This window comes from Lagopus muta, chromosome Z (assembly GCF_023343835.1).
Source record: "Lagopus muta isolate bLagMut1 chromosome Z, bLagMut1 primary, whole genome shotgun sequence".
Classification (NCBI taxonomy): domain Eukaryota; kingdom Metazoa; phylum Chordata; class Aves; order Galliformes; family Phasianidae; genus Lagopus; species Lagopus muta.
The window spans coordinates 52,838,199-52,865,175 of NC_064472.1; the positions used below are offsets into that span (position 1 = coordinate 52,838,199).

Consider the following 26,977-nt stretch of genomic DNA (forward strand, 5'->3'; position numbering starts at 1 on the left):
TGACTTGGTCTTATCCATCTTCTGCCTCCAAATACTTGATATATTTTGCTGTGTTCGTTATTAATGGCTGCTTTTTCTAGTCTTCACTAGATGTCATTTCAGCAGTTGCTGAATGCAGGTTCAGAGAGGATGTCCTGTTTTGTTTCAATTGCAAGTTTACTTATTAACTAGAAAAGCCATCATTTTGCTCTTAGTTCTGTATCTGTGCTTCCCTGCCTGAGATATATTGTTACTTCCCATTTTGTTAAAGTTATTTCTGTAGAGCAATAATCTACCATCTCACTACACAATTAGTATTTTAAAGTCTTATCATAAATCGCTCATGTTGCATATATTCTGTCCAGAGAGGCTGTGGATGCCCTTTTCCCAGAGGTGTTCAAGGCCAGGTTGGATGGAGCTCTGGGCAACCTGGTCTAGTATTAGATGTGGAGGTCAGCAGCCCTGCCTGCAGCAGGGGGGTTGGAGCTTGATAATCCTTGATCCCTTGGTCCCTTCCAACGCAAGCATTCTGTGATTCTGTGATACGGCTACTATTGGTTTGGCTCTTTATTAAAATAAGTCACTCTGCCACAGGAAATAACGTAGATCTGTCAGAAGGACAGAATTGCAGAAATTGAGGGACCTCAGGAGATCATCTGATTCAACCCTCCTGCTAAAGTAGGTTCACTGCAATAGGTTGCACAGGCAGGTGTTCAGAATATCTCCATAGGAGACTCCATAACCTCTCTGGGCAACCTGTTCCAGTGCTCTGTCACCCTTACTGTGAGGAATTTCTCTCACATGTTTGTATTGAATTTCCTGTGTTCAAGTTTTAGGCCATTGCTCTTTATCTTATCTTTACACACCACTGAGAAGAGCCTGGCCTCAACCATTTGCCTCCCACCTCTCCTTAGATGTTTGTAATCACAGAATCACAGAATCACAGAATCACCCGGGTTGGAAGGGACCCCAAGGATCATGTAGTTCCAACCCCCCTGCCTAGCAGGGCCACCAAACATCCACATTCAGATCAGGTTGCCCAGGACCCCGTCCAACCTGGCCTTGAACACGTCCAAGGACGGGGCATCCACAACCTCCCTGGGCAGCCCGTTCCAGGGCCTAACCACTCTCCTAGTAAAGAACTTCCCCCTAACATCCAACCTAAATCTTCCCTCCTTCAACTTAAAACCATTTCCCCTAGTCCTGCTGTTGTCAGCCCTTTTGAAGAGTTTACTCCCCTCCTGGGTGTAGGTTCCCTTCAGATATTGATAGGCTGCAATGAGGTCACCCCGCAGCCTTCTCTTCTCCAGGCTGAACAAGCCCAACTCCCTCAGCCTGTCCTCATAGGGGAGGTGCTCCAGCCCCCTGATCATCTTAGTCGCCCTCCTCTGGACCCTTTCCAAAATCTCAGTGTCTTTCTTGTACTGAGGGCTCCACACCTGGACACAGTACTCCAGGTGGGGCCTCACAAGAGCCGAGTAGAGAGGGACACCTCTACACATCACCTCCCTGTCCCTGCTGGCCACCCCTCTCCTGATGGAGCCCAGGATCCCATTTGCCTTTCGAGCTGCCAGAGCGCACTGCTGGCTCATATTCAGTCTCTCGTCCATCAGGACCCCCAGGTCCTTCTCTGCCGAGCTGCTCTCAAGGACCGCTCCTCCCAGCCTGTACAGGTGCCTGGGGTTCTTCCGGCCCAAATGCAAAACCCTGCACTTTGCCGTGTTGAACCTCATCAGGTTCACCCGAGCCCAGCCCTCCAGCCTGTCGAGGTCCCTCTGAATGGCATCCCTTCCTTCCACCGTATCAACCGCATCACTCAGCTTGGTGTCGTCAGCAAATTTGCTGAGGGTGCACTCAATTCCCTCATCGATGTCATTAATAAAGATGTTAAAGAGCACCGGTCCCAAGACAGACCCTTGGGGGACACCACTTGTTACCGGCCTCCCCCTGGACATAGAGCCATTGACCACCACCCTCTGTCTGCGGCCTTTCAACCAATTGCTTATCCATCGGGTCGTCCACCCATCAAATCCACTTCCCTCCAATTTGGAGATGAGGATGTGGTGGGGGACCATGTCAAAGGCCTTGCTCAAGTCCAGGTAAATGACATCGGTCGCCTTCCCTTCGTCCACCAATGCCGTCACTCCATCATAGAAGGCCACAAGATTAGTTAGGCATGACCTTCCTTTGGTGAAGCCGTGCTGGCTGTCTCGGATCACATGCTCATTCTTTATGTGACCGAGCATGTTGTCCAGGAGGATCTGTTCCATGATCTTCCCAGGCACGGAGGTGAGACTCACCGGCCTGTAGTTCCCCGGGTCCTCCCTGCTCCCCTTCTTGTATATGGGAGTGACGTGACCCTTCCTCCAGTCGTCCGGGACCTCACCTGACAGCCACGACCTCTCAAATATGATGGAGAGCGGCTCGGCAACCACCTCAGCCAGCTCCTTCAGGACCCTGGGATGCACGCCATCCGGCCCCATAGACTTGTATTCATTCAGTCTAAGGAGGCACTCTCGGACTTGCTCTGCCCTTACAGTGGGGAGGGATTTACCTCCTTGGTCCCCACATAGAGGTTTGGGGATGCAGGGTTCAGGGATGTGAAAAAGACTAGAATCCTGGCCACCAGTGAAGACCGAGGTGAAGAACTCATTCAGCATTTAATCATGTAATCATTTATCAGATCCCCTTTTAGTCCCAGGATTCTCAGCTTTTTCTCATATGGGAGGTGCCCCAGGCCCTTTTATTTGTTTTGTGAAACAGTGCTGGAGAACTTCAGTGCTGGGCAAAGTCATCTGAAATAAAGCAGTGTGAATTAAAGTTACATAGGAAAACATGTTTTTGGATTACTTACCTTTTAAAAATGTTCTTACAGGGATTTTTTTAGAGTAGAATTTTTTAAATACTTTATTTAATATACAGTTTTACTTCTTATTCATCAACTTCTGTTTCTGTTTATTATGTTTCTTTCGTTTATTTTGCAGAAGTCAGCAAGTGCTAATGTCAGTCAGCCTCCCAAAACACAGACAAGTGGAGCACCGTCTGCTGCTAAGGTAATGCATAGTTAAGGACGTGGTTTCTTTGAAAAGTGAAGAAAGCATGTTGTTATTCTGTTACCTAGTGTGGGATAGAAAACAATTTATGTTTGCTGGCGTTTAGTATCCCTAAGAGGTGTTCATGTCTTGCTGGAAATGCTAGGAAATTGAAATAGAAGGGGAATGCAAATCACTGGAAGACAACTTCATTTGATGTATGTGGCTGTGGTCCTTTTTTATTCTTAGATACTGCTTGTGTGTTTAAATTCTGTTTATTCAGCAGAATCAGAACAGAACAGAACACTGATTCCTATCTTTGCTTTTATATTCCTTGGTTCAGTTGTTCAAGAAGTTAGTTTAAAAGGTATAAAGATGACTCGCATATTGGAGTATAGTTGGTACTCCATGAAGAGAAACAGTGATCACGGCTTTTATGCATCCTCTGGTCTTTCAAAATATTGAAGTAGGAAGATGAAAAAAACACTTTTAATTGTGGTCACACATGAACTGATGGCTGTAGTTGGTGTAGTCAGCTACTAAGTGCATGTTCTGTAAATGCAGATATGCCATCATTTGAAATATTAGCAGCACATATTTCTGCATTTTAAGGACATTTTCCACTTCCTTAGTCAATGCTGTTGTAAAATAATACTCCCAAAAGACATTGCAGTATTATGTAAACAATTATTTCTTTCTGTACATTAAAGAGTAATGCAAATATATAAACCTTGTAATCCCTTTTCTGTAGTGTTTTTGTGTTTCACAATCATTTTTGTTGCGTTTCTGTCCCTCTTAGTTTAGCAATGCCTTTCTCAACTTAGGTTACATGTAGATCACATAATAGGATCAGTCCCTGTATTGAGCAGCCTAGACAGGAGAAGGCTTCAAGAGGGACCTACAGGAGAGTTAGGCAGGGACTCTTCCTCAGGGGGCATAGTGATGGGACATGGAGGGATGGTTTTAAACCAAAAGAGGGGTAATTTAGATTAGAAGTAATGAAATTCTTTACTCAGGGCAGTTGGGCCTTGGCACAGAAGCTGTGGTGCCCCATCCTTGGAGGCGCTCAAGGCCAGGTTGGATGGGGCCCTGGGCAGCTGAGCTGGTGGGGGGCAGCCCTGCCCATAGCCCTGTCCTAGTTGGAGCTAGATGATCCTTGAGGTCCCTTTCACTCTATTGTTCTGTTATTCCCTTTTATTTCTATTGTAAGCATATTTTTCACTTTAAGTGTGTAACATACAATGCCTGTGATCCTACTAAGAACTGGAAAATAATGCCGTAAAAATAATGTGACAAAACAGAATTTCCTGGCATCATCATTCTGGTTTCTGACAACCCAGTCTATGTATTTTCCTTAGTGCATGCATGCATCCTCAGTTCTGTGACATTACAAAATATTTATCTGTGAGGATGATGTCCTGTAAAAGTATTTGCCTCCTGCTTCCATAATTACCTCTTAATGAAAGGCCATTTTAAGTTTAGCCATTTTACTTCCTGCTGGTTGTCATTACCTTTCTTCAGTTGGACCAAACTTTCTTTTAAATGTATATTTTAATTTTTGCAGTTTTCTGCAATTCTACAGTACTGTTTGAATTAGAGCAAAACTGATTAATTGTTCTGTTCATGTAGATTGTGCAACTTTTACTTCTTTATAAAGTTATTTGGCAAGCTGTATTCTTTTCTGTATTTCTTTTTAAAAGATTGATTTTAATGCATATGTGAATTTTACAGAGAAGGAAGTATTCCTTTAGAAGGCAAAGGCAGCCTTTTCTCTTATCTCTTTTGCTGCAAAAACTACATCAAAGCTTTTAATGCAATCAGAAGTGTTCCAGCAGGTTTTGATAACTCCTGTTTCTTTCTTTTTTCCCCATGCTGTAGCTTAAATGTGTTCAGAGTATGAAATCTCCTGGAATTCCTTAATCATTTTGTTGGTCATTAATCCTTTTCATTAATGTACTTTATCCGAGATGAATTTGGCAGGGAGGTGGGGAAGGGGATGAGAGTGAGTGAGAGCTGCTGCAGCTGTTCAGTCTTTTAATTTACTGTGATCCTCTGGTAGAATTACTTTCTGTAAACTGAATAGCTGGAGTGTTTTTTTGGTCTCTCTGTTATGGCCTGATTTCTTATCCGACTGTCAGTAAGCAGGAGTAACTACTGGTTGTGTTCAGCTAGGGTTGTCTGTGTTTCTGAGTTTAAAGACACAGGAGCGTGTGCGTGACATCAACTTCTCATTGTTTAATGCCTGGCTAGTATGTGGGTAGTTTAATTTCCCTGTGGCTCTACCTTGTAATGTGAACACGCCTAAGAATCACTGTTAGTCTGGCTTCATTTTCGCTGCACTGTCTGAGCTGTCATTCCTGTGCCTGTGCTCTTTATTCTTCCACTCCTAAGTTCCCATCACTGCTGCTGATATTACTCAGCTGCATCTGCCTGCTCAGTGTCTTCTTAGACAGGCTTCATACTTGGTTGCCTGTGCCTTCCAGTGGTAGAAGGTAGAAATGCTGCCTCTTCACTCTCCTTTCTTTTGTATCTGCATAGCTTTTGCGTTCTCTGTGTGAAGGGCGTTCAGGAAGATGAAGCAGCAAGTTTAACATGTCCATTTACTGTAAAACTCAAGTCTAGATGAACAATTTAAAAACATTTAACTAAAATAAATATTCTGATTTCTTACTGATGCTATTTTTTTCTAGAACAAAGTATCACAAGCCTTTATCTTGATTTTGGTGTAAAGTTTTGTTTGGCTGCTATGTTGTACAAGAGTATCTTCAGCAAGCACACACCTTTTACAGAACCATATCAGGTAAATGGAGGAAAAAAGAAACTCAGGAAGAGTTATGATCAGTTATTGTTTGCTGTTGAGCAGTCTTTTTCCTGTATTTCTTAACTGCAAACCAGGAGATCATGCCAGTATTATTAATAGGCAGAAATGAAGAATTAAAACTGAACTAACCTCCCTCCTGAACTGGAGGTGATGTGCCCGCATTGGTATATTTTCTTTTATGGTCTTTTACACTGTTGTTGGTTTTTTACCATTTCCTTAGCCAAAAGGAATACCAATTCATTGTGCAATGTTCAATCATACCTATTAATAGAAGACACTAATATTTGACTACAGCTGGATTCAGCTGGTTTTCTTGGATCTTTGTGATGTTATGTGATGATATCAAATGGATTTTAATGTTTTTTTATGTAAAAGATTTTGGCGATAATCTTAGTGAACCCACTGAATTATTATTATTAGTTTTTATTTTGTTCTTAGGCTCTGTAGTTCAATGAAATGAACATTATTGTCCATGTTACTTCCATGGACGGTTTATTGAAGCTGGGTGCTGGGTGAATTCAACAACACTGGAAATTCAGCAAGAATTACTTTTATTTCAGACTTGAGTGATACTGAATGTTTTCAGAGGAAGTTTTTCAGAGGAAAACCCTACTATTTCAGCATTAGACTGGAAATTCTCTCAAGTCTAAATATGAAGATTATAATGAAAATTGATTCCTGCCCTCAGTATATTTTTTGGATTTATTTTTTTCAATTAATTATTTTATTTATTTATTTTGTGCTATGTACTGTACTTGTCACTATATTCTGATTTTTGTGAATTTTATGCCAGCACATTATTGTGAAGGAAGCCATTTCTAAATAGAGGAGGTTGCAGTACTGATTTGATGCGTCCACAGAAATGCGTACGTCTATTCCAGTGTTGCCAGTAAAGTGAGCAGCGGTTTTGTTTGCCATTTGGGATTTACTGCCAGAAACATTTAAATGAAAACTTTTGTTTCATGTTCTCCTTAGAGCACATGGGTGCACAGATCCTTCGTAGGCGCTTTGTAACAAGGTTGTGGGGTGTTTCTTGCAGGCTGCTCTTAGATTTACTGCCACTGAGTTACCCTGTATTTTAGAAGGATCAGAACTGTGTCAGTGTGGAGGTCAGTGCTGGTTTTCTTGGTAGCAGAGACGTGCTAAAAATGGACCACAGTACTAAAAATGTAAATTGTAGGAATATGGAAAGTGTGTAGAAGAACTGACTTCATGTAATGCTAGGAGGAGGCTTTGGTTACTGGAAGCTATTTGAAAAGTAGTGCTGTAGAAACAAACTGCTCTCAAGAGTACTGCAAAAGGTATAAATTGTAATGTTCTGCAAGGATATAAATCAATGTACTGTAATCATTTAAGAGAAAGGATTCTGTACTTCACTCAGAAGAGTATTTTCTTAAGCACTCTGTGTGATCCTTGGGTACTCTGTTTCTACTTTCCTTCTTGGGATGACTTTTGTTTATTGTTCCCTTAGGTAAAGGGCAGAGAGATTATTCTGAAAAATGATTGAAGTATTCTTTAGTCTTATTGGAACTTTTTCTTTAAAAACACACAAGCAAGTAAACAAACCGAAATACTCCCAGATTACATGTGTTCAGAATTTGATTCTGAAGAAAAAAAAAAAAAGCAATAAAGCATGAGTCATATTTGGTATTTCAGAAATAACTGAAACTTTTAACTTCTAAATTAATTCTTCTAACTTCTAAATTAATGTAAGTTATTTGGATTTGCTGTGATTAAAATAGTCTTAATCTTAATTAATGGCCCAGCCATTTCATTTCTCCTGATACATAAAATACTGGAACTGTGGAATGGGTCCAGAGGAGACCACGAAGATACTCAGAGAGAGTAGAAGAGTAGAAGATACTCAGAGGGCTGGAGCAGCTCTTGTGTGAAGAAAGGCTAAGGGAGCTGAGCTAGTTTGGCCTGGAGAAGAGAATACACAAACGTTAATTCTGCTTAGGGCAAGTGAGTGGGTTCCTTTCCTCAGCACCAGCACAGCAAGCTCAGCAGTTGTAAGCTCCTTTTGGGAACCTGGGCGTAAAGCGAGGTAGGCAGATAGGTGGCCTGTGGCTGTTTGTGCTGCCTGGTAGGGGAATGGATTCCACCACGCTGGGGCTTTCATCTGCAGCCGAAGGTGGGCAGGGGCAGGTCCCGTCGCATCGCAGTGTGGAGTGCGCAGTTCTACTCCCGCAGCAATGTGGTGTAGGCCCGCCATGGCGTGCCTGGGCTCCCCTCCCCGCATGCAGACAGACGGACACGGGTGCTGGCAGAGGTGGGTGGTGCCAGCAGTCGCGGGACGGCAGGGGAGCTGGTGCTGTGAAAACTGAAACCACAACCTGCAGGGTGCTGGTGAGAGTGACAGCCGCGCCAGGGTATTATTGCTGGAAGCAGAAGGCCTGCCTGTAACATGTAAGCTAGCTGTTCTTGCTGGGTTTTCTTTCATATTACCTCTGCTTTGCACTCAGTCACATTTTTGTTGTACTTCTTGTTTTTTCCCTTTCTTTGGGATTTTTGTGGGCTGAACTAAAACTAGCTGCTGGCTTTTGGGGTTTCTCATCTGCAGCTTTTAAGAGCTGTGTGTAGTGAATTGCCTTTAAAATTATTTTAACCTGTTGTCAATGATCTTTTCAGTTTCCAGCTCAGTAAGTATGCATGTTACGTGTGTAACACAAGAAATTGTTTACATGACATAGCAGAATCTTGAATGTGGGAGGCATGAGGAAGAGCTGACTATTTAAGTAGTGTTTGAGTTGTTCTGTATTACTGTACTGATGTTTTCTTTCCTTTTCTTCTCCTTCCTCCCTCTTTTCCCCTCTCCCCCTTCCCTTCCCCATTTTTTCAGCCTATGCTGTCCTTGCATCAAAAACTCATAATTGCAGAGCTTAATATACCCATGGCACAGAGCATTGTGTAGTCAGGGTGGAGTGACCTGCAAGAACTACTTCTTGGTTTAAGTCTGTTTAGGTGTCAGTACTATTTTTGTAAACAAATGAGTTTGTTGTACTTCATACATAAGTGATGCTAAACTTTCAGATACATACAACCATATGGAGAAAAAAAAAGCCTTTTATTAAATTGTGTATTGTTGCTGTTTCTATAGCAGTAGAAATTAGGTTGGATTTGCTTATTATATGCTACTGTAAAATAAAACTGCTGATCCATAACCACTGGTATTCTCTGTTTCATCTGAAAACAGTATGTAAGTTCTTAGGAGAAGTAGGGTTACCAGTGTTGTCCCTCACTTTTTTTTTTTTTTTTTCCTTTGGAGAAAATGAAAATGGTATGTTAAATAACACACGGTTCTTGAATGTTGCGGAGACTTGTGTCGACTGTTTGATTCATCTCCAAGGCTATGATTTTGATTATAATAGTCAAACTAGATAGTATTTGTAATGGCCAGCTAGTGGTGAATGAGTGAGAGAAACTTTTTAAAAGCAGTTGCTTCAACATAAAACCTGCTGGTTGGTTGTTTTTTTTTTTTAAATTAAGTACTTCTTACTGACAGCCTGTAATATAATATGTTGCTTTATTTTTCTGTTTTTAAGGGAGTGGTTAAGCATGCAAGGCATGCAGATCTAGCAGAAAAATCTGTTCCTGATCTTGGACTTCCAGAATGGCTTGTTCCATGGATGAGTCCCAGTGTTGTCACGGATCAGCCAGTGTTGTCTCACAACATTGCTCCTATAATTTTAGTCTTTGGGTGGACACTCCCAGTTTCAAATCTAGGCAAAGCTGTGTTGCATTAAAGTTGGTGGATCTTGGAGGATGGGAAATGGGCGTAGAGAAGAGTCACAGTGAAACCTCTGTCTCCAGAAAGCGAAGGAACTTCCTTTGTGTGTGAGTTAGCCCTCTGTGTGTCATTGTCTTCATTTTTGCTCTTGTTTTCCTGAGCTAGAACATGGACTTACAAACATTTGGGAAACTTTGTTGAGATTCTCTTCTGCAAAAAGAAGAACCCAGCAGGAAGGCAGGGAGGTTTGTGGCCTTGTGAACTCACTCCTCAGGAGCTCAGAAGCCATAATGACAGTACAAGAAGTAATCTGTCTTCCTGCCTATATGTCTTGAAGTGCTGAAAGTTGTAATCCTTAGAGTAGAACCTCTGTGAGGTATGACAGGACCTCACAGAGAAGGACATCTTATATTTTTCAACTGGAGGTTAATACGCTTATTCATCTAGAACATGCATGGTACCATTCTGAAGCAAGTTTGGCTGTTCCTAAGTTAAGAACCTATCCTGAAATTAAGAAATATATTAATCTGGGTTTTTTAAGTTGGAATTGTGAATTAATATTGAACTCCCTTTCTTCGTTCCTACCTTCCTAGTTATGGAGTATTATTGTGAGTTGATATTTTAAAGACAAAAATTTACCAAAATGCTTTGTGTTGATTTTTGTTTCTTCTATCTTATTTTCCCATAGTTTCGATATCTGACACTTTTGTCAGATACAGCAATGCATGTATCAGTTCATAGAGCTTTGTTAATAATACTTCTATTCTGAGCCCAGTCTATAATGAACAGTATTCCTCAATAGTTCTTGTGACCACTGGCTGACCATTATGTGTATTGCTTAGTTTGATATTGTAAGAAAAATAACCAAGCTCAAAACCTTGGAGAGCATTAGTTTTATGATGAGATCTTCTTTTACATTATATGGTTTAACTTTTTAAGCCCCCCTATCTTAAAGACTGCTGGCTTCATTTGGAATTTGCAGTTTCTTTTCCTGCCCTCCCTTGGTTGTACTGAAGACCAAGGGAGAAAAAACCTAGCTGAACTCAGCAGCTACATGCACATGGTTGGCACCCCGTACCTTGTTTTTCTGGTGTTTTCTTATCAGCATGCAGTATGCTACTGCAGATAGCTTCAGAACATTGTGTTGTTTAAAATCATACACAGAAATGGCAGTAGTTATAATAATTACAGCTATTAGCTCTCCAGTGAGCACCTCTATATAGAAAAATTTAGAGGTGGGAAGAGAGTTTTTTAACTACCTATGAAAAAAGAGAGTTCTGTTACTGTGACGAGTACATACGCTAATGTAATGCAGTAATTTGTTGTGCTCAGTGGGAACCTGAGTAGAGTGGTGACAGTGCTGTTACCCTGCTTCTAATACTTGAATATGACTGAATAGAAATAAAACTCCAGTGCATGCCAACTTGGAGAACGTATTGTAAGTGAAAGTGGAGTTTTCCAAAAGCAGATGGCTAAAGAACACATTTTAAGAAGAAATAAGAATAGAGAGTTTAGAACAATGTAATGATGTCAGAACTTTTTCATGACACCTCTATACCCAATAAATAGTTTTACCTGATGCTCAAAAATGTGTCTGCTCTGAGTAATTTTGGTGTGCATAACCATGGGAACTTTCTGACAGTGAAAAGTTAAGTGTGAAAGTAGAATGCTTTTTACTGGAAAACTTTTCCAGTGTAATAAAGCCTGAATGGAGATCTGTAATCTGGATTCTAGTCTGTGCTTTTAACTCCATTTGTAAGACAGAGAGTACATAGCCTGCAGTATAAAAGAGATGGTCTCTCTGCAAATGCGCAGAGCCTGAAGCTAGCAGGTGAACTCTCCTTTCCTTTGGTAGGTATGCACTTTCTTTCCAGGTCAGATTTTATCTGTCCACAGATCAAATTGTATGTTTAGATACCGTGCATCTTCTGTGACTGACTAGCAGACTATTTTATTCTACTTCCAAAATAGGTAAATGAAAAAGCTCTGTAAAAATATCAGTCAGAGTAGGAGACACTAACAAATAAAGGGATATTACATCTTACCTGTGGGATGGTTCTAAATTTTTCTGTGTGCCCCTAACTTCCTGCATGTGAGTGGCCAGAAACTGAGATGTTGGAAGTTTCTGGAAGAGTCAGGTGGTACAAAAATGTCCTAAAGTTGTTGGACATTCACTGCTCTGGGTTGTGTGTTGGGTTTTTTTTGTTTGTTTCTTTTTTGTTGAGGTACCAGCTGTTCGGGAACCTTAATTGTAACATTAAAATAATACTAAAAAAAATAATTGCACACCTCTAAGCTAAAGGTGATTTGTCTGATCAATTTCTAGGTGATGCAAAGCCTTGTTCTTCACTTTTATAACGTTATTACTGATTTTATTCGCAGGTTGTGCTTGACAGCAGTTAATTTCAAATAACCAAACTTGGTTACTACTGTTCAAATGAAACCTATTGCTTTAAATTTGTGTACCATTGTCCATGAGCTTTAGCCAGTAAATAAAATACAGGGATTAAGTATTGCCACATTTCTTTCCTGTGCTAATGTGGCATAAATGTTCTAACTAATCAAAACAGAAGAAGACAAGAGGTGTGAGTCTGTGTTATGAAGCTGGACTGCTCAGTGTGCTGTGTGGTATTCAGTATATTTTGCAGCACTTGAAGCTTGAAACAGCTTTGTGAGCTACTCAACTCTTCCATTCTTGGTTCAGGCCAATCTCTTTGAAACATGCTTTGTCACATCAAGAGCAAAGTTGGAAAGCTTTGCTATGTCAGGGCTTTCATGGCTTTAGTGGTGTCACAGTAACAATGCTAGTAAATAATTTCACTTTAAATTAAAATTTGGCTACAGAAAAAAAACTAGCTGTCCTTTAGAGATTGTGATCTTCCTGTCTCTCATTAAATGTCACGGGCAGTACAGCCTTTTTCACTAACATGGTACATTATAAATTTCAATAGTGAAAAAGTTACTCTCTTCATTGTATGTAACAAAGTCAGTCCAGTGCAGGTTGTTTATGAAGGAAACTATGCTGATCACTTCTAAAAAGAAACTAATCACATCAAGTTAACAGAATGGCTTGTATAGTTGGAGTGCTTTGTGTAAACGCACCAGAGCCTGTCTGATAGGCTTAAGTAGAAATCCATATTCCGGTATATCATGTTATTATGTTTCTAATATAAAGTCTCCACAGTATTAATGCACTAATGGCTTATAAATACTATTCTTGACCTGTCTTCTGCCTGCTAAAAGACTTCTGCAGTATGCTCTAATTCTGGTGAGAGATCTAACCTGAAACAAATCAAATGGCATTTTATACTGCAGTGAAATAATCATCTGTTATTTTACAATGGTTCTCCAAGCAGGATTTGTTGCTTCTCACACACATGCTGTTAGAAACAGAACCATTTGCTTAAAGGAGCAACCATGTTTAATCAGACAAACCAAATTTTTGCCTTGTGTTACAAACCTATAATTAATAACCAAGCCCATCTTACAGTTACACATTCAGACGCTTATGTATCACTGTTATGTTGCGGCAGGTTTTTTTCTCTGCATTGTTGGACATCTCGGATAATAATACTTACTATAATAAGTATTATATAAAATAATAACTTTTTTCTTAATTGTTAAGCCTAGGAGGTATTGCCAACTCTATATGAGAGGTGTGCAAGCCCTAAAAAGTACTCAGGTAGTACTTTCTGCATTTCTTTCCTGCATTGAGTGCAGCTGTATCACTAAGCAGAGGTTTGCATGAGCTGGCCCAAAAGCTCCAGTGCTGGAAGTGCCTGGCTCGTCTCGGCAGCGCTGCTGTGCAGAGCCTGTTCTCCTGCAAAGAAAAATCTCTCAGCTTTGATCTGAGAGACTCTTTGTTACAATATTAAGCGGAATTATTCCTCTTTGCCCATTTTTTTCCTCTTTTTTAACCAGGGGACAAAAGCTGCCATCTTCCTTCTTCTGTAATCTGCACAGTCCTCATGCTCGGTTTTTCATTTCTCCATCACAAATTTGTCTTCAGATGTATTCTTTTCTGTTTCTGCTGCAGTGAGATGGCCAAAACTGTCTTAGGACTTGTCCTGGAGTGGCTTAAGCTGGAAAGATGGAAATTTATCCCTGTATTTTATATTATCAGTTACAGAATTTATCATGGTTTCCCTCTATTTGTTTTTGGCAGCAGTATCTCAGCTTGTGGTACTGCATAATTGTGTTTCTGCTGTTAGTGCTGTCCATCGGTGCTGCCTGCATATCCTGTGTCATTCTCTTGCTTTTGTTTTCTCCTGTTTTGCATCTAAACTTCGACCTGAGTGCAGCCTCATGAGTGCTTTCAGAGGCTTCTTTGAAGCTCTTCCTTTGTGCTGGAGGAATGCAGTTTTGTAAGTGTAGCAGAGTAACCTCCCTGTTTGCTCCAGAGAATATCATTCCAAGTTCTGTGAAAAATTGTGGCAACATCAGTGTGTCCCACAGAGTTTCTTTCCTATTCATCAGGCTTTTTTCCACATGTGATTGTATTCAGTGTTACATTCACTTTGTATGCTTTCTGTTGATATTTATTAGTTCTCTTGTTATCTGTTTGTTTGTGTATCATTCTGTAAATATTTTCAGCATCTCCTTTTCAGTGAGCTGGCTGCTACCTTGCACCTTACAGTTGTTTTCAGGACTAAGCAAGGACTGTTTTCTGACCAATACTTTTCTGTGTAATTTTCAAAAGTTACAGTTTAAGCTGATGATGGCCTTTGCTGCATTGTGTGCAGTATAGTTTCAGTAATCTGCTGCTTCTAATAACTTGAGAGCTGGCATGGGGTTCTTTCGCTGTTACGTTTTTCCAAGAGGCATTTACCCTCACTTCCTTAAATAGTTAAAACTATCCTCTTTTGATGTTTCCATCTTCGCTTTCTTTGATCTCCTCTCCTGTTGCTACTTCCATTTTATTTCCGTGTCTCTGGCATACAGTGAGATTAGGAAACAATGTTTTAGTAAGGTCTGCCTTGTTAAATTTGGCAGGCCAGTTTTGAAGGGCGTTCCTTCTCTTATCAAACAGATCCTGTGTCTCAGCAGACTATACTGGAACACACTGTTCTCTAGCTCACAGTCAGCAGTGTCTGAGCTCTGTTGGTCTGTTCCCATGTTCATCCATCGGCTTGGACTCTTCTGAGTGCCTTCCTATGGGCTGTGCACTAGGAAGCAGGTGGAGACCCTTCCCAGGAGCCCCAAGGGGCTGCATGGCACTGCCAGCACCACTGTGTGTCTAGGGGCCAAAGCTGTGTGTGCAGCCACAGGAAAAGTATCAGTGCTGATGACACTCTCTTTCCATTTGCTGTAGGCTCTGCCCTTTGCATCTGAAACAACACAAGAAATAATTGTGTTTTCTGCCACCAGTGCGTGGTTTTCTGTCTTTTGTCTCCAGATGCTGAGCTCTCCTTATTCTTCACTTCCTGTTGGACAGTTTAAGCTCTTCTGTTTTTCCGGGCAGGTTTCTTTGGCCCGGCCTGTGGCAGGGTTTCCTATCCTTTTTCATGAGCACAATATGCTTTGCTGTGCTGGAGCCTCTCTAGCAGCTGTGCATCAGGCAGTTGTTATCCTTGTTGCTAGGCAGCATTTTAATGTTTACCTCCAAGCCTGACATGCATTTTTGTGCTGCTTGCAGGACAAAACTTCACCCATTCTGCAGTCTGATTAATGGACTGCAGCAAAAGCAGTGTTTTCATAGCTTCCCTACTATCGGGTAAGGCACGTGTCCCTTGGAACAGGAAAACCAGAACAACCCACAGTAAGAAGTTGTCACCCAAAATGGACTTGCAGGAGTCAGACTGTTTTTATAGGCTGCGTGCTAGTTACGAAACAAATATTTAGACCGTGGCAGCCTTCTGTGTTGTCATCACCCTGTGAGGCTCAGTGTGATTGCAGACTGTGAGCACCAAAGGCCTTGGAAGAAGAGACGTGAAAATTAGAGGCCTTCAGTGTTGAGAACTGGGGCAAAAGGTGCTGTATGGATGGAATGAGGCACACTGTGCTCTGTGAGAGCCAGAAGACCATGGCATTGTGGTGCTGCCCTTGTATGCAGAGGTGGTCTGTGAACGCAGAAGTACAACTTTGCTTCTCAGTAGCAGCTGATGAGCAGCCATTTGTTAACTGCTTTCTATCCCCTAGCTGTCAGCTGCTGCAGTGGTGGTGGATATCTGCAGGTCAAGGTGGTGCTGCTGTACTGGACCTTGGTGAAGTTTTTCAGCGTGTTGCAGGGTTGGTGTGGGAGTTGTTTGCAGGGGTGGAAGAGATAAGGTTCCCGTACACCATAAATAAATCATGCAGTGCAGAAAACAGAGACGTCCTTTGTGAAATGAATAGGGACTGGGATGACTAATACGAAGGTGTAGAGCAGATACGTACTTATTAGTCATGTAGAAGGAATTCAGATTAATTTCATGGAGAAGTAAGAAAAGGAAAATGTTACAGAGCAAAATAAGGAAAACATGATGTTGCCTGCAGATCACTTAATGACGATAATATATAAAAAGATCATTTAGAAACATTTGTTCCTTGTCCTGATATAGGAGGCTTTTAAAAATTCTTATGTACATCTCCACTCATACAAAAGTTCTCACCTATTATATGATTAGTCTTTATGTGTATACATAAGTGGAAGTGGAAATTATTTGCTTACAGTTCTGTAGTGTGGCAATTGCAGATTCTTTCCAGTGTATACTTAGAGTTCTAAGCCTCTTACTAAGGTAAGAAAGGTATCAGATGTGTTACAAGGAAGAACACACTATAGTCATCATAGCATACCTTTTAAATGTTGTGCAACATTTTATTATTCTTGAGAAATAGTTATCCTGTGAAAAATAAATATTACAAATTTCTATGTGGAAATAAGAGGTCACTCCAAGAATGGAATAGTTATGCAGCCTCTGAGTTCCTTCAGATTACACGTTTTAATTCAGTAAGAGGCATGGTAAGCATCTGAAGAAAATGAAGTCTAGATTTTTTTTTTTTATTTGTGCTGTTCATTTAAATGCAAACTGTGAACTTGTTGCTACAATTGAGTTTGCAAACACAGCTTTAAGCACAGAAACAGTAAACAGGATAGAGAGGTAGTATTGCATTTGTGTTAAGTATTGATGATTGAAGTATTAGTTTCTGGGCTGTGGAATTTGATACAGTTACTGAAGAAGTAAAACATCTGCTGCTGGGGATAACACCAGGGATAGCATTGCTGAAACTAGGAGAGTGGGCTTTGTTGTTCATAGCTCTTTTGAATGCATTGCATGATATATAGAACAGGTCCCTTCCAACCCCTACAATTCTGTGATTGTGTTAACACTTTTTGGTGTCTGTTACATGGAAAATAACGACCCCTTCTCATCTTAAAAGGTTTGAGCTTCCAATTTAGTGCTAAATATTTTGTGTAACTAACTAATAAATCCAAAAGCATAGTTACTTTATGGAGAAATTTGAAATTTGTAAGAACCCTGCATAGTAGGTTTAAATTCAGTACAAGAGCAGAATTTGAGTTCATTTTGATACGTGATATGAAATTTGTCTTTCAGAAGTGTTGTTACACGATCTGTTGTCAAAATCCTGCATAAACATGTAGGAGAAATACAAGCAAATAGAAGATGTAAAATGATAAATCTGATTTTCAGTAACGCTGTATTTTTTACTCCTGGCTGCTTATCTAATGGATTCTGGTTGCCTATATACTTGCTTTTTGGAAGTATGTAGAATTTATTGTTTGCTTTTTTTCTTTCAGAAGCAGTCTCCCTCTGCGGATGCATCAAAACCACCCATTATGAAGCCATCTGAAACAAAGGTACGGATTTCTGAGACATTTAGTCTTGTAGCTAAGCATAACTACGTGAAGCAGTGGAATTTCTTTTTTCATACCTCTGACTAAGATGCTGACTAACTTTGCTTTGCATATTTCTTGTCTACAGCTTAGTTTCTTCATTAAAAAAATCTAAACAATGTTGTACAAAGGACTTAGGGGTTTTATGAAAACAGTGCCAAATTTTAGTGCAGTCATGCTTCATGACATGTATATAGCTCCCCCCAGTGTAATTACAGTTTTATTCACCTGATGATAATTTCACAAATTGCATTTTCTTGTAAATCACTCATTGTTGGCTGTCTGAAAGCATCCTTGCTTTTATTCTTCGTACTTGTTTTCTGTTTTGTGTTGTGACTACAACTCCTTCAGTATAGAAGGTGTATAATCAATCCTTGTGTTTTACTACTTGGAGGACAGTCATCCTTGTCATAGTAGATGGGTGTGCTTTTCTTGTTAAAGACAGCCAGCCTAACTTATGCCTGTTTTCATTTAACACAATTTACGAATATTTCAGGAAATGTTTAATGATGTTCTCCCACCATTTTCCATAATTATATCAGAGAATCCAACAAAATTATAGAATACTAACCTAGACCAGCAACAGACTCTGAGGTGGTGAAACTTATGACTGTCTGCATCTTGTGTTAAATACAAAAAAATAATAGAGTAGCAAGGTTAGAGGAGGCATCTGGATATAATCTTATCTAGCCCCTCAGTCAGAGCAGAGCCACCTTTCAGATGGTCAAGACCTTCCAAACTCTAACTACCTCTAAGTGTATGGATTGCACAGCATCTGTTGATAGTCAGTTCTGATATTTCATCACCTTCATTATGATTTTTTTGTTGTTGTTGTTTTTACCTTTTACTGAATTGGAAAATCCTTCGCTGTCTTTTCAGCGTGCACCTCTGAGGATAGTCTAGGTCCATCTTCTTTGCGTATGAAACTAGCTGTTAGATTACCAGCGCTCTTTAAAGTGTTTACAAGATGAAACAGCAGCTGAGACATATACTTGAGCACTGACAAAAAAAAAGGCTGTCAAACACAAACCACTTCAAAGCATAGTCCCACATTTGCATGTGTAAGATAACAGATGTTTTCTTCTAATGCATGTTGTGTTATTAATGTCGGTTCACCTGCTGGATTAGGCAAGATGCCTGCATTTTGACAACAGACTCATTTGAAGAGAAACAGTATTGCTAAATCTTATTTTCATTTCTAGTTTTAAATTTCTGGCAAACTAATTCCTTTCTAATTGGCCTGCTGTAAACAAGCCCATTTCTCTTTCTTGGAATCCCTGTAGTATACCACTATCCTTAAATATGTTCTGAACGTCTCTTTAGCTTCCAGTTCTGCATATGAATATTTGTCTTGAATTAGGCCTGTTTGCTGCTGCTCTGAGAAAGCTGTGATTTTACTGCAGCTTGGGGTCTTTTTTTCTTTTTTTTTCCTCACTCATTTTTCAGTCTCCTGGGTCAGTTTAGTATCTGGTCCTTTGGGTACTGACACAGTGCAGGTGGAAATTGGCAGTAGAAGGGGAAGTAGAACATCTTCTCAGTAAGGGATTTTGGTCTGTGCCATGAACTGGTGCTGTGGCTTCGGTTTACAACACATAAATATTGTGACTGCTCACAATTAACTGAATATTTACCTTTGAATGGGTAGTCTCATACTAAAATAGAGAAAACACTGCCTTGACCTGCCTAGTAATAATTACTTATTATTGGATTTGAACTTTGCTACTGCTGAAAGTGTATCTAAATAAGTATCTCTATGTGAGCATTTTTTTATTCGTGATCGCATGTTCAATGTTTAGCATCTTCAGGTGTGTATGAGTCTTGAATCAAAGTATTGCTTATGTGAGCCCATGTATATTCTGTAATATTCAAATAGATAAGTTTAGAGTCTGAGATGTACAGTTTAAAATACAAACAAGTATAACAAATAGTGTATACCCTACTATATCTGTATCTATATAAATAGATATACTATATCTATAAAAATAGATGAAGTAAAATACTACTTACAGTATGCAAAAATAATAGCGTGTAGTTGCAAATAGCTAGGTTGTAAAGCTGAGAATTTATGTTCATGTTTGATATTCTCCTCAAATATTGACAGAATTTAAGCACTCTATATTTTTTTCTGCAAAAAAAAAAAAAGTGTGTTTAATATTCTGAAAAGCACGTAAGAAAAACAGAAATTTGTGCTCTGCTTCAGGTCTCAGGCATCCAGCAGGCAACATTCCGCAGCAGGAAGAGTCAAACTATGCTTCTTATACCTCTGCTCTCACTTCTCTAACATTTCTTACAAAAAAGATTATGCGGCTGAAGGTCATCTCACGTCAGTTTGATTCTCTGCTTTAGATGTTACACAAACATATCCAACCTGTTTGAGCCCAAACCTGAAAATTTATGATTGCCTTTTCAGTGTAGGATTTTACACAACTGGATGCCTCTGTCTTTGAGTTAGCCATACTGTGGTCAAATAACAATAATGCACAAGTGGGAGTGCATAGAGTATGAACCTTTTAAGTACTGAGTTTTAATCCGCATAGACATTCAAGATAAAATCCAAAGGGGGGAAATCTTTGAGTTTAGGTGACTATTACTATTGTTTTTAATACTTGTTTTTTCACCACTTTGTAGCACAGAAATTGGTTGATCCTGCTCTCCATCTGTGTTTTGTTTATCTTGTATGATATTGAATGTCATATGGTGATGTGCTCTGTTCTGTAGCTTCCAAACCTCCACCCAGCTTGTGCCCAAGCATCTACATTTCTACACATGCTCACATTTTCACAACCAAGTCTGTACGGTCCAGTGTATGGGTGTAAATACTACCATAACAGATGATAAACAAGTTTTGGCAGTTTCTTTATCTAGTCAGCTATCAAATATAAGCTAGGTATGTCTAAATGGTAATTAATGGTTGGCAGCTGAAATAGGGAAAAATTACAAGGCTACAAACAAATCTAAATTACAGGCTTATATAATGTTATTTGGTTGCTTACTGACTTTTAATAGGCTGATGGAAAAAGACCATGTGTTGTTTGTCTCTTAGCAACTTTAAATATGCTCATAGTATTTATTAGGATAAAAGGAATAAGGAGAGTTTCTGTCTGAGGCTGTATTTCCTGAGTTCAGAAGCTGTCTTACTGCATGTGGATACAGTGCAATGACACATACTGCAGGTATGCCTGGTCAGCTGTGGAGAAAGCACAGTCGTGGGTAGGGGCAGAGGGCACAGTGCTGCCACAGCTCAGCTGCTATGAGCTGTTCTGCTCCCACCACTCTCTGGAGTTGTGCCCCACAACTGCGGATTTCCTCTCTGGGTGACAGGGCAGGAATTCGGGCTCTGTTGCACGTATATGGCCATGTAGTTTTCCATATGTGCTTTTAGATTTTTTTGCACTTAGTGCTGTTTCTAGCACTAGTGACAGATTAAATTATGCTTCCCTGAACAAACCATCTCCCCAATTGATTCTGCAGTGAGTGCTTCTGAGGTTCACACTTATGGGAATGGCTTTCCAGAAACCACATTAACTCTACATTTGTTAATCATAGAGCAGTTAAAGTAGCAACAAAAAAGCAAAGTAGTAAGAAAACTCTGATGAGTCATCTGGCACTTAGAATCATAGAATCACAGAATGGTTTGGGTTGGAAGGGACCTCAAAGCCCATCCATTCCCACCTCTGTGCCGTGGGTAGTCTCCCCACCTCCCTCAGCTCAGCTGCCCAGGGCCCCATCCAATCTGGCCTTGAGGGATGGGGCACCACAGCTTTTCTGGGCAGCTGGGCCAGGGCCTCACCACCCTCTGAGTAAAGAATTTACTCCTAACATCTAACATAAATCTCCCTTCTATAAGTTTAAAACCATTCCCCTTTGTCACTGACATGCCTTTGTAAGAAGTTGCTCTGCAGCTTACCTGTAGGCTCTGTAAAGGTACTAAACAGCCACAATGAGGTCTACCTGGAGCAAGCCCAGCTCCCACAACCTGTCTTTTCATGAGAAATGCTCCTGCCTCTGACAATCTTTGTTTCTCTCCCCTGAACCTGTTCTAACTGCTCCATGTACTTATTGTACTGGGGGTATTAGCCTGGATGCAGTGCTCCAGTTGGGATGTCATGAGGGCAGCACATAGAGGGACAATCCCCTCCCTCTCCTTGATGGAGCCCAGAATGCAGATGGCCTTCTGCAAATGCACACTGCTTTTTCATGTCCAGCTTTTTGCATACCAGAGCCCTCAAGTTCTTCTCTGTGGGGCTGCTCTCATTGAGCTCCTGTCTGAGTCTGTACACATATCTGTGATTGCCCTAACCCAAGTGCAATACCCTGCATTTGGCCTTGTTGAATCACCTGTGGGCATTTCTCAGGACTCCCTGAGTCCCTCTGTATGACATTTCTTTCCTCCAGCTGCGCCACTCAGCTTGGTGGTGTCTGCAAACCAGCGGAGGTTGCATTCAATCCTGCTGCCCATGTCACTGACAAAGATGTTACACTTCAATTTTTCTTTCTTCCCATCATATAGAGCTATCTTTTGGCTTTTCAGTGCTCATTCTTACTTGTTTCTGTAAGTATTAATTTAGAGCTTACCATACTTGAGGTGAATCATAGGAATCAATTCTGTGGCATGGTTTCAGAAGGTTTTCATATTTGAATTAATCTGTTGATTTTGTTTGCTTATTGGCTTTGTAACCTCTCCTTTCACTCTCGGGTATGAGGAGTGTTTGTGTGTGCTTATATACATTGACAGTTATTAGATCAATGGAAGGAAAGTCAGAGCCAGAGCAGCATACTAGTTGCACTGCGCAAGTACAAACCAGTCTAGTATTTCTCTTTAAATTAGCTTGCATGGTAGAAATACACAAATATATTAATCTCTCTCTGAATATAAATTTGTTACATTTCAGTCCACATCAACAAGCCAAATAGAACCTGAGAAAACTGCAGATTTGAAGGTGAGTACTCAGCTTTCTCTCTTTTGCTTTTGCACTTCATTTTTTGACTGACTTTGGGGTGATAGGATAAATTCTTAGCCACTATTTTGCTGAGCGAAACTGGTGAATGAGCAGTAACATACCTGTGTGCAAATGAGCTAGGTAGCGCTTTGTGGAAGCACTCAGTATGCATGATTGTCTTACAGCAGCTTAGGAAATCAGTTTTGTTTTTATTTAGGGGAAAGATGGGCAGAAAAATGTGGAGAAAGCTGGTGTTCTTATTTTTCCAGTTAGCAGCCTTGGGATATAGTTTCAAATTTGTTTGGATATCAGTCCTGAAGTACAGACTTCTTGTCTGTCAGTTGCTATTAGGCATATTTATCTGAAGAGAAACAAGCAGTAGGCCAAATAGGCTTCCTCACTGTAGGGAGGATTAACATTACTTCTTTTTTTTTTGTGTACAATCTTGTTGTTTACCCTTTCTACCTTCCAGAAAGAGGAAATAAACCTGTCTTAGAAAAAAAATATATATATATCTCAAGTATAAAATAGAAACAACCAATTCACTTCCCCCAAAGCCATCCAACCCAAAGGGTCGAAGTTACTTCAGCCTTAATTTGCAAAAAAGGGCAGACTGTAATTGGTCAGAGAGATTTAGTTTAGCAAGAGTACGTAAGAAAAGTTAATTCATTTTTCAATTTGCACTATTTGAAAATATAATTTAAAATAAAATTTTTTTTTAAAGGATAAATGAGTATTAGAGAGTGGAATAAGCATGCTTTTCTACTTACAAGACCTAGGTATGGCTGTGCCTGTGATGGCTTCTCTAGATACATACCTTAATGCAAATACAGTTTGAAAGATGAATCATCTCTGTTTCCTCTAAACTGCACTTTTGTGTCAGTAGAAGCATATTTTGTGCGTAGCTGGCTAAAAATAAGAACCTACTGCCATTTTAAAAATGTGCCTGCAGTTATAGAGTCTTGCATCTTATTTTTTTTTTTTTTAAAACAAGCTATATAAAGTAAAGTATTTAAAGGATTGTCCACTTCAGAGGGTGTATTAGGCAGTAAGTACATTCTCCTCCCAGCCCAAATTTCTGAGTTTTGGTAGGTAACAGGAATAAATCTTCTTCTCATGTACTTCTGTTTAGTAAGAATGTTTATGTATAGATTTATTTACTTACTGTAGATTATGTTCCCTGGCATTGAATTGTGGTAAACGATCATAAGTTTCTCTTTTATGACAGCCATCAAACTCTCAAAACAATCAACCAGCTGAAGAGAAGCAAAAGGAATCCAGTGGTGTAAGTCATAATCGTCCCTCTCTGATACTTTTTACTTTTGTTTATTTATATATATATAATATATATATATGTATTCTCAATCTATTGATAATGATTTCTCTCCATACAGGCAAAAAGCCCAATTGCACCTTCTGTGGTAACAGCTTTTAAACCAAATAATATGGGAAAGGAAACTACAAGTCAAGCTGAGCATCCTTCACAGGCAACCACTGCAAACACAGCACAGGTATAGTAAAAGTAGCAATCCAATTTTTATTTTTTATGTTATGATAAAAGTTAGAATTCTGCATCTAGAAGGATTGTTATGCTGAACATTATGAAGCAAGATAGCCTCCAAAAGTCAAAATGTAGGAAAAATTCAGAAACTGTATTAATTTCAAAGGTGCATATGACAGTCTTCTTTTTGTGCTGTTCTAAATTTGAGACACTAGAAATTTCAAATTCTACACACTGATTAAATTAGCCCCCTGGCTATACCAATTCCAGCTAACTCATGAGAGCATTAATGGGTAAGGATTGTCTGCAGAGCAGATACAGCTTCAGTGGCAAATAGTATTGGTAGTTTGTACTTGTTTGGTAATCCTGATGTGTGTCCACCTTGTTTTCCTCTCTGTACATCTGTTTACATTGCTTAATGCACTGTGACTTTTGTTCAGGCAAGCAATATGAAGATTACTACAGCTGTAGAGCTGCTTAACTGTTCTCCTGTATGTTACATGCCTGGGACTCCTCAGCCCACATGGAAGCTTTCTGCAAGTTTCTTGCAGCTACTTAGGAGAGATTGGTTCTTCAGAATTTTTCCCTGTACCTTTATTACCAAAAGTGAATAGACGAGACCATGTGATCAGTCTCTAGGTGCTTTATCTACGTGGGCACTGTCAGCATGGAACTTCTTTATCTGTGCAGTTTCAAGTATATTTGAAGTAGCAGTGTTTAATCCAAATGCAGAGATCAGGAGGCTATATGTTTGCAGTAGGATAGGCCTAACTGCAAGGCTGTAGGAAAAAAAAGTAGGAGGAGAAATGTTGGAAGAAGTTGAGGAGGTATCATTTCAGAGGGGCAAGTGGGGAAAATACTAGGGCAAAAACGTCTGGTAGAGTCAGGATCTACATCTTCTGGTCTTCTCATCTGTGTGTGTCTGGGTGGCAACACCAGAGTACCATGAAGACTCTTGCAGCTCTACACAACATAGCATTTTCTTTTGTTTTTGAAGTCTGAAGTCTGTATTGATGTTGCTCCATTACTAAACTCACTGTTGCAATAAGTAGATAGCTTACACTTAATTTTTGAGCAGTATTTGCTGCTGGTTTTAACAGTGTACTGAGAACCACCATGCAAGCGAAAGCTTTAAAAGGAGGCTTGGAAGGGAAATCATAATCTTTTTTGCACTGCAAATTTCTTTTGCTGGCAAAAAAAAAAAAAAAAAGAAGTTCTTAAAATTGCATGGGTTTTGCATGCAAGGTCACACTTTGTGCTGTGGTCAAATGCTAGAAGCAGCATATCATTCCAGAATATTGCACGTAGATGGTGAGATCAATCTGCCAAAGCATATGGATGCAGTGGAGATGCATAAACCAGTTGCTGTGTCCAAAATAAGTAGATTAAATTGAACGCTCTCGGCTAGTCTGAGTATGTGCAAACTGCAGATATCCAGCTTCCAAAGGCTTCAGACAGTATGTGGAACTGTTTTTGTTTTTTTTCAAATCAAAGTGTATATAAAGAGGAACAATAGATACATGTGCCAGAGTACAGTATCTGTTTCACTTTGTATTGTCTGTAGAATTTTTAATACAGGGTCACACAGTGAAATGATCTCTTAATTGTTCTCTTATTTCTCCAGGCTAAGACTGAAAAGACATCAACAGCAGATGGTGCAGGTGCAGTGGGTGAAGGTGCTGTTGCAAGTATGGTTGCTGCAGCTGATAAACCAAATACTGAGGTTGGTCAACACAGACCTAGAGAAATGCTTCCATTGTAAATTGACTTCAAGGAATGTTTCTTTTTCTGAAACTTTCCTGTTTCAGAAAAAATAAATGTGTAATTTCTGAAGTAATGCTTTCTAGTAGTTATGGATTGTGGTGAAGAACTATGTGAAGGAACAGGTAAACATCTAATGGCATAGCATTTGCTTTCTGATTGAATTACAGTTATTTTTACCACAAGTAGCATAAAATTAATTAATTTTTATTTCTCACTTATATTCCTACATGTCGTTCAGCTAGTATATAAATGCAGAGATCTTGTTACTGACACTGGGATTGAGTTTAAGACGAGCTTTTGTTGAAAATACTTGCAAATACAAGACCTACACAAAGAAACTTTCTTGTCTAGTTCCTAAAGTTTCTCCACAGATTCACCAGATTATTTTTTTCTTTCCATGGGATAGCATGACTTATAATGCTCTGCTTATTTTTTAGCCTGCCATGGATGAATCAGCACTGGACAGCTTAATAGATACACTGGGTGGATCTGAAGAAGATGTGGCTACTAGACCAGTTTACACTGGTCCGGAAATTACGGTATTTTTTGGAAATTTCATCAATAAAATAAGTCTGCAGTTGCTCATGGTATAGTGATGCAGTAAGTTACTTCAGTCTGCTAAGAGGCATAATAGGATTTAAACATCTGCATTCTAGTGCTTTTCAGTAACAGAGAAATGGTATCATTATGTATATATTGCAGCAGGACATGGTTAAGTGACAATGAAGTTGCTTTTTGAATTGTCTTCCAAGTACATTTACAAAAGGCATTAACAGATGTGTAAGAGAACAATAAAGACTCTAGGAACTTTCATATCTACTTACAAGAGAATAAAATATTGAGAATTTGAAGAATGCATATTTTCAGAGTTAAAATAGGAGAGTCACATAAGGACAGTTAAGATTACGAGTCTAATTCAGTACTCATCCAAAACAAGCAAGTTGGGATTAGTAAATATCTAAAATTCAGTACATGTAGAGTAATATATATTCTTTGATACCTTTAAATGACTTTGTTCCAGAAATAATCTAAGAGAGTTCTGCTAGATGACACACAGCTGAAATTATTTGATATACATATGCATGACGGTAGATTCTGAAAGATATTATACAGCTGTTTTTCAGTATTGGTCCTGTGATCTAGGCAATATTTTTATTTTCTTTCCAAAAATGTCACTGTGGATAGATAAGAAAACTTAGAAATTGTAAATTTATTTCAGTGAACAGTAGTATAAAAACACTGATGTGTACATTCTTTTCAAAGGAAAATATTTCTTCAGAGTACTTGGAAGAACTGGGTAAACGAGAAGGTAGCCTCCCTCCAGATTACCTTGCATTACTGAAGGTGTGTGAGTTAACAAAATACACAATTCTTTG

General features: G+C 39.6%; 1 protein-coding gene across 7 annotated transcripts in view; it reads left to right on the forward strand.

Moving 5' to 3' along the window:
* The window catches only part of CAST (calpastatin), a 61,803-nt gene that overhangs the window by 15,615 nt on the left and 19,211 nt on the right, over nucleotides 1-26,977 (forward strand). For 3 of the 7 annotated variants that reach the window (XM_048930789.1, XM_048930792.1, XM_048930791.1), the window contains exons 3-10: nucleotides 2,964-3,032; nucleotides 17,301-17,360; nucleotides 22,289-22,336; nucleotides 23,565-23,621; nucleotides 23,731-23,847; nucleotides 25,462-25,560; nucleotides 26,039-26,140; nucleotides 26,865-26,945. In XM_048930789.1, coding sequence (XP_048786746.1) covers nucleotides 2,964-3,032; nucleotides 17,301-17,360; nucleotides 22,289-22,336; nucleotides 23,565-23,621; nucleotides 23,731-23,847; nucleotides 25,462-25,560; nucleotides 26,039-26,140; nucleotides 26,865-26,945 — 633 coding nt within the window. Of the gene's footprint in view, nucleotides 1-2,963; nucleotides 3,033-8,127; nucleotides 8,242-17,300; nucleotides 17,361-22,288; nucleotides 22,337-23,564; nucleotides 23,622-23,730; nucleotides 23,848-25,461; nucleotides 25,561-26,038; nucleotides 26,141-26,864; nucleotides 26,946-26,977 lie in introns of those variants that run through there. The other 4 variants (XM_048930793.1, XM_048930794.1, XM_048930790.1 and 1 more) reach the window with 3 other exon arrangements.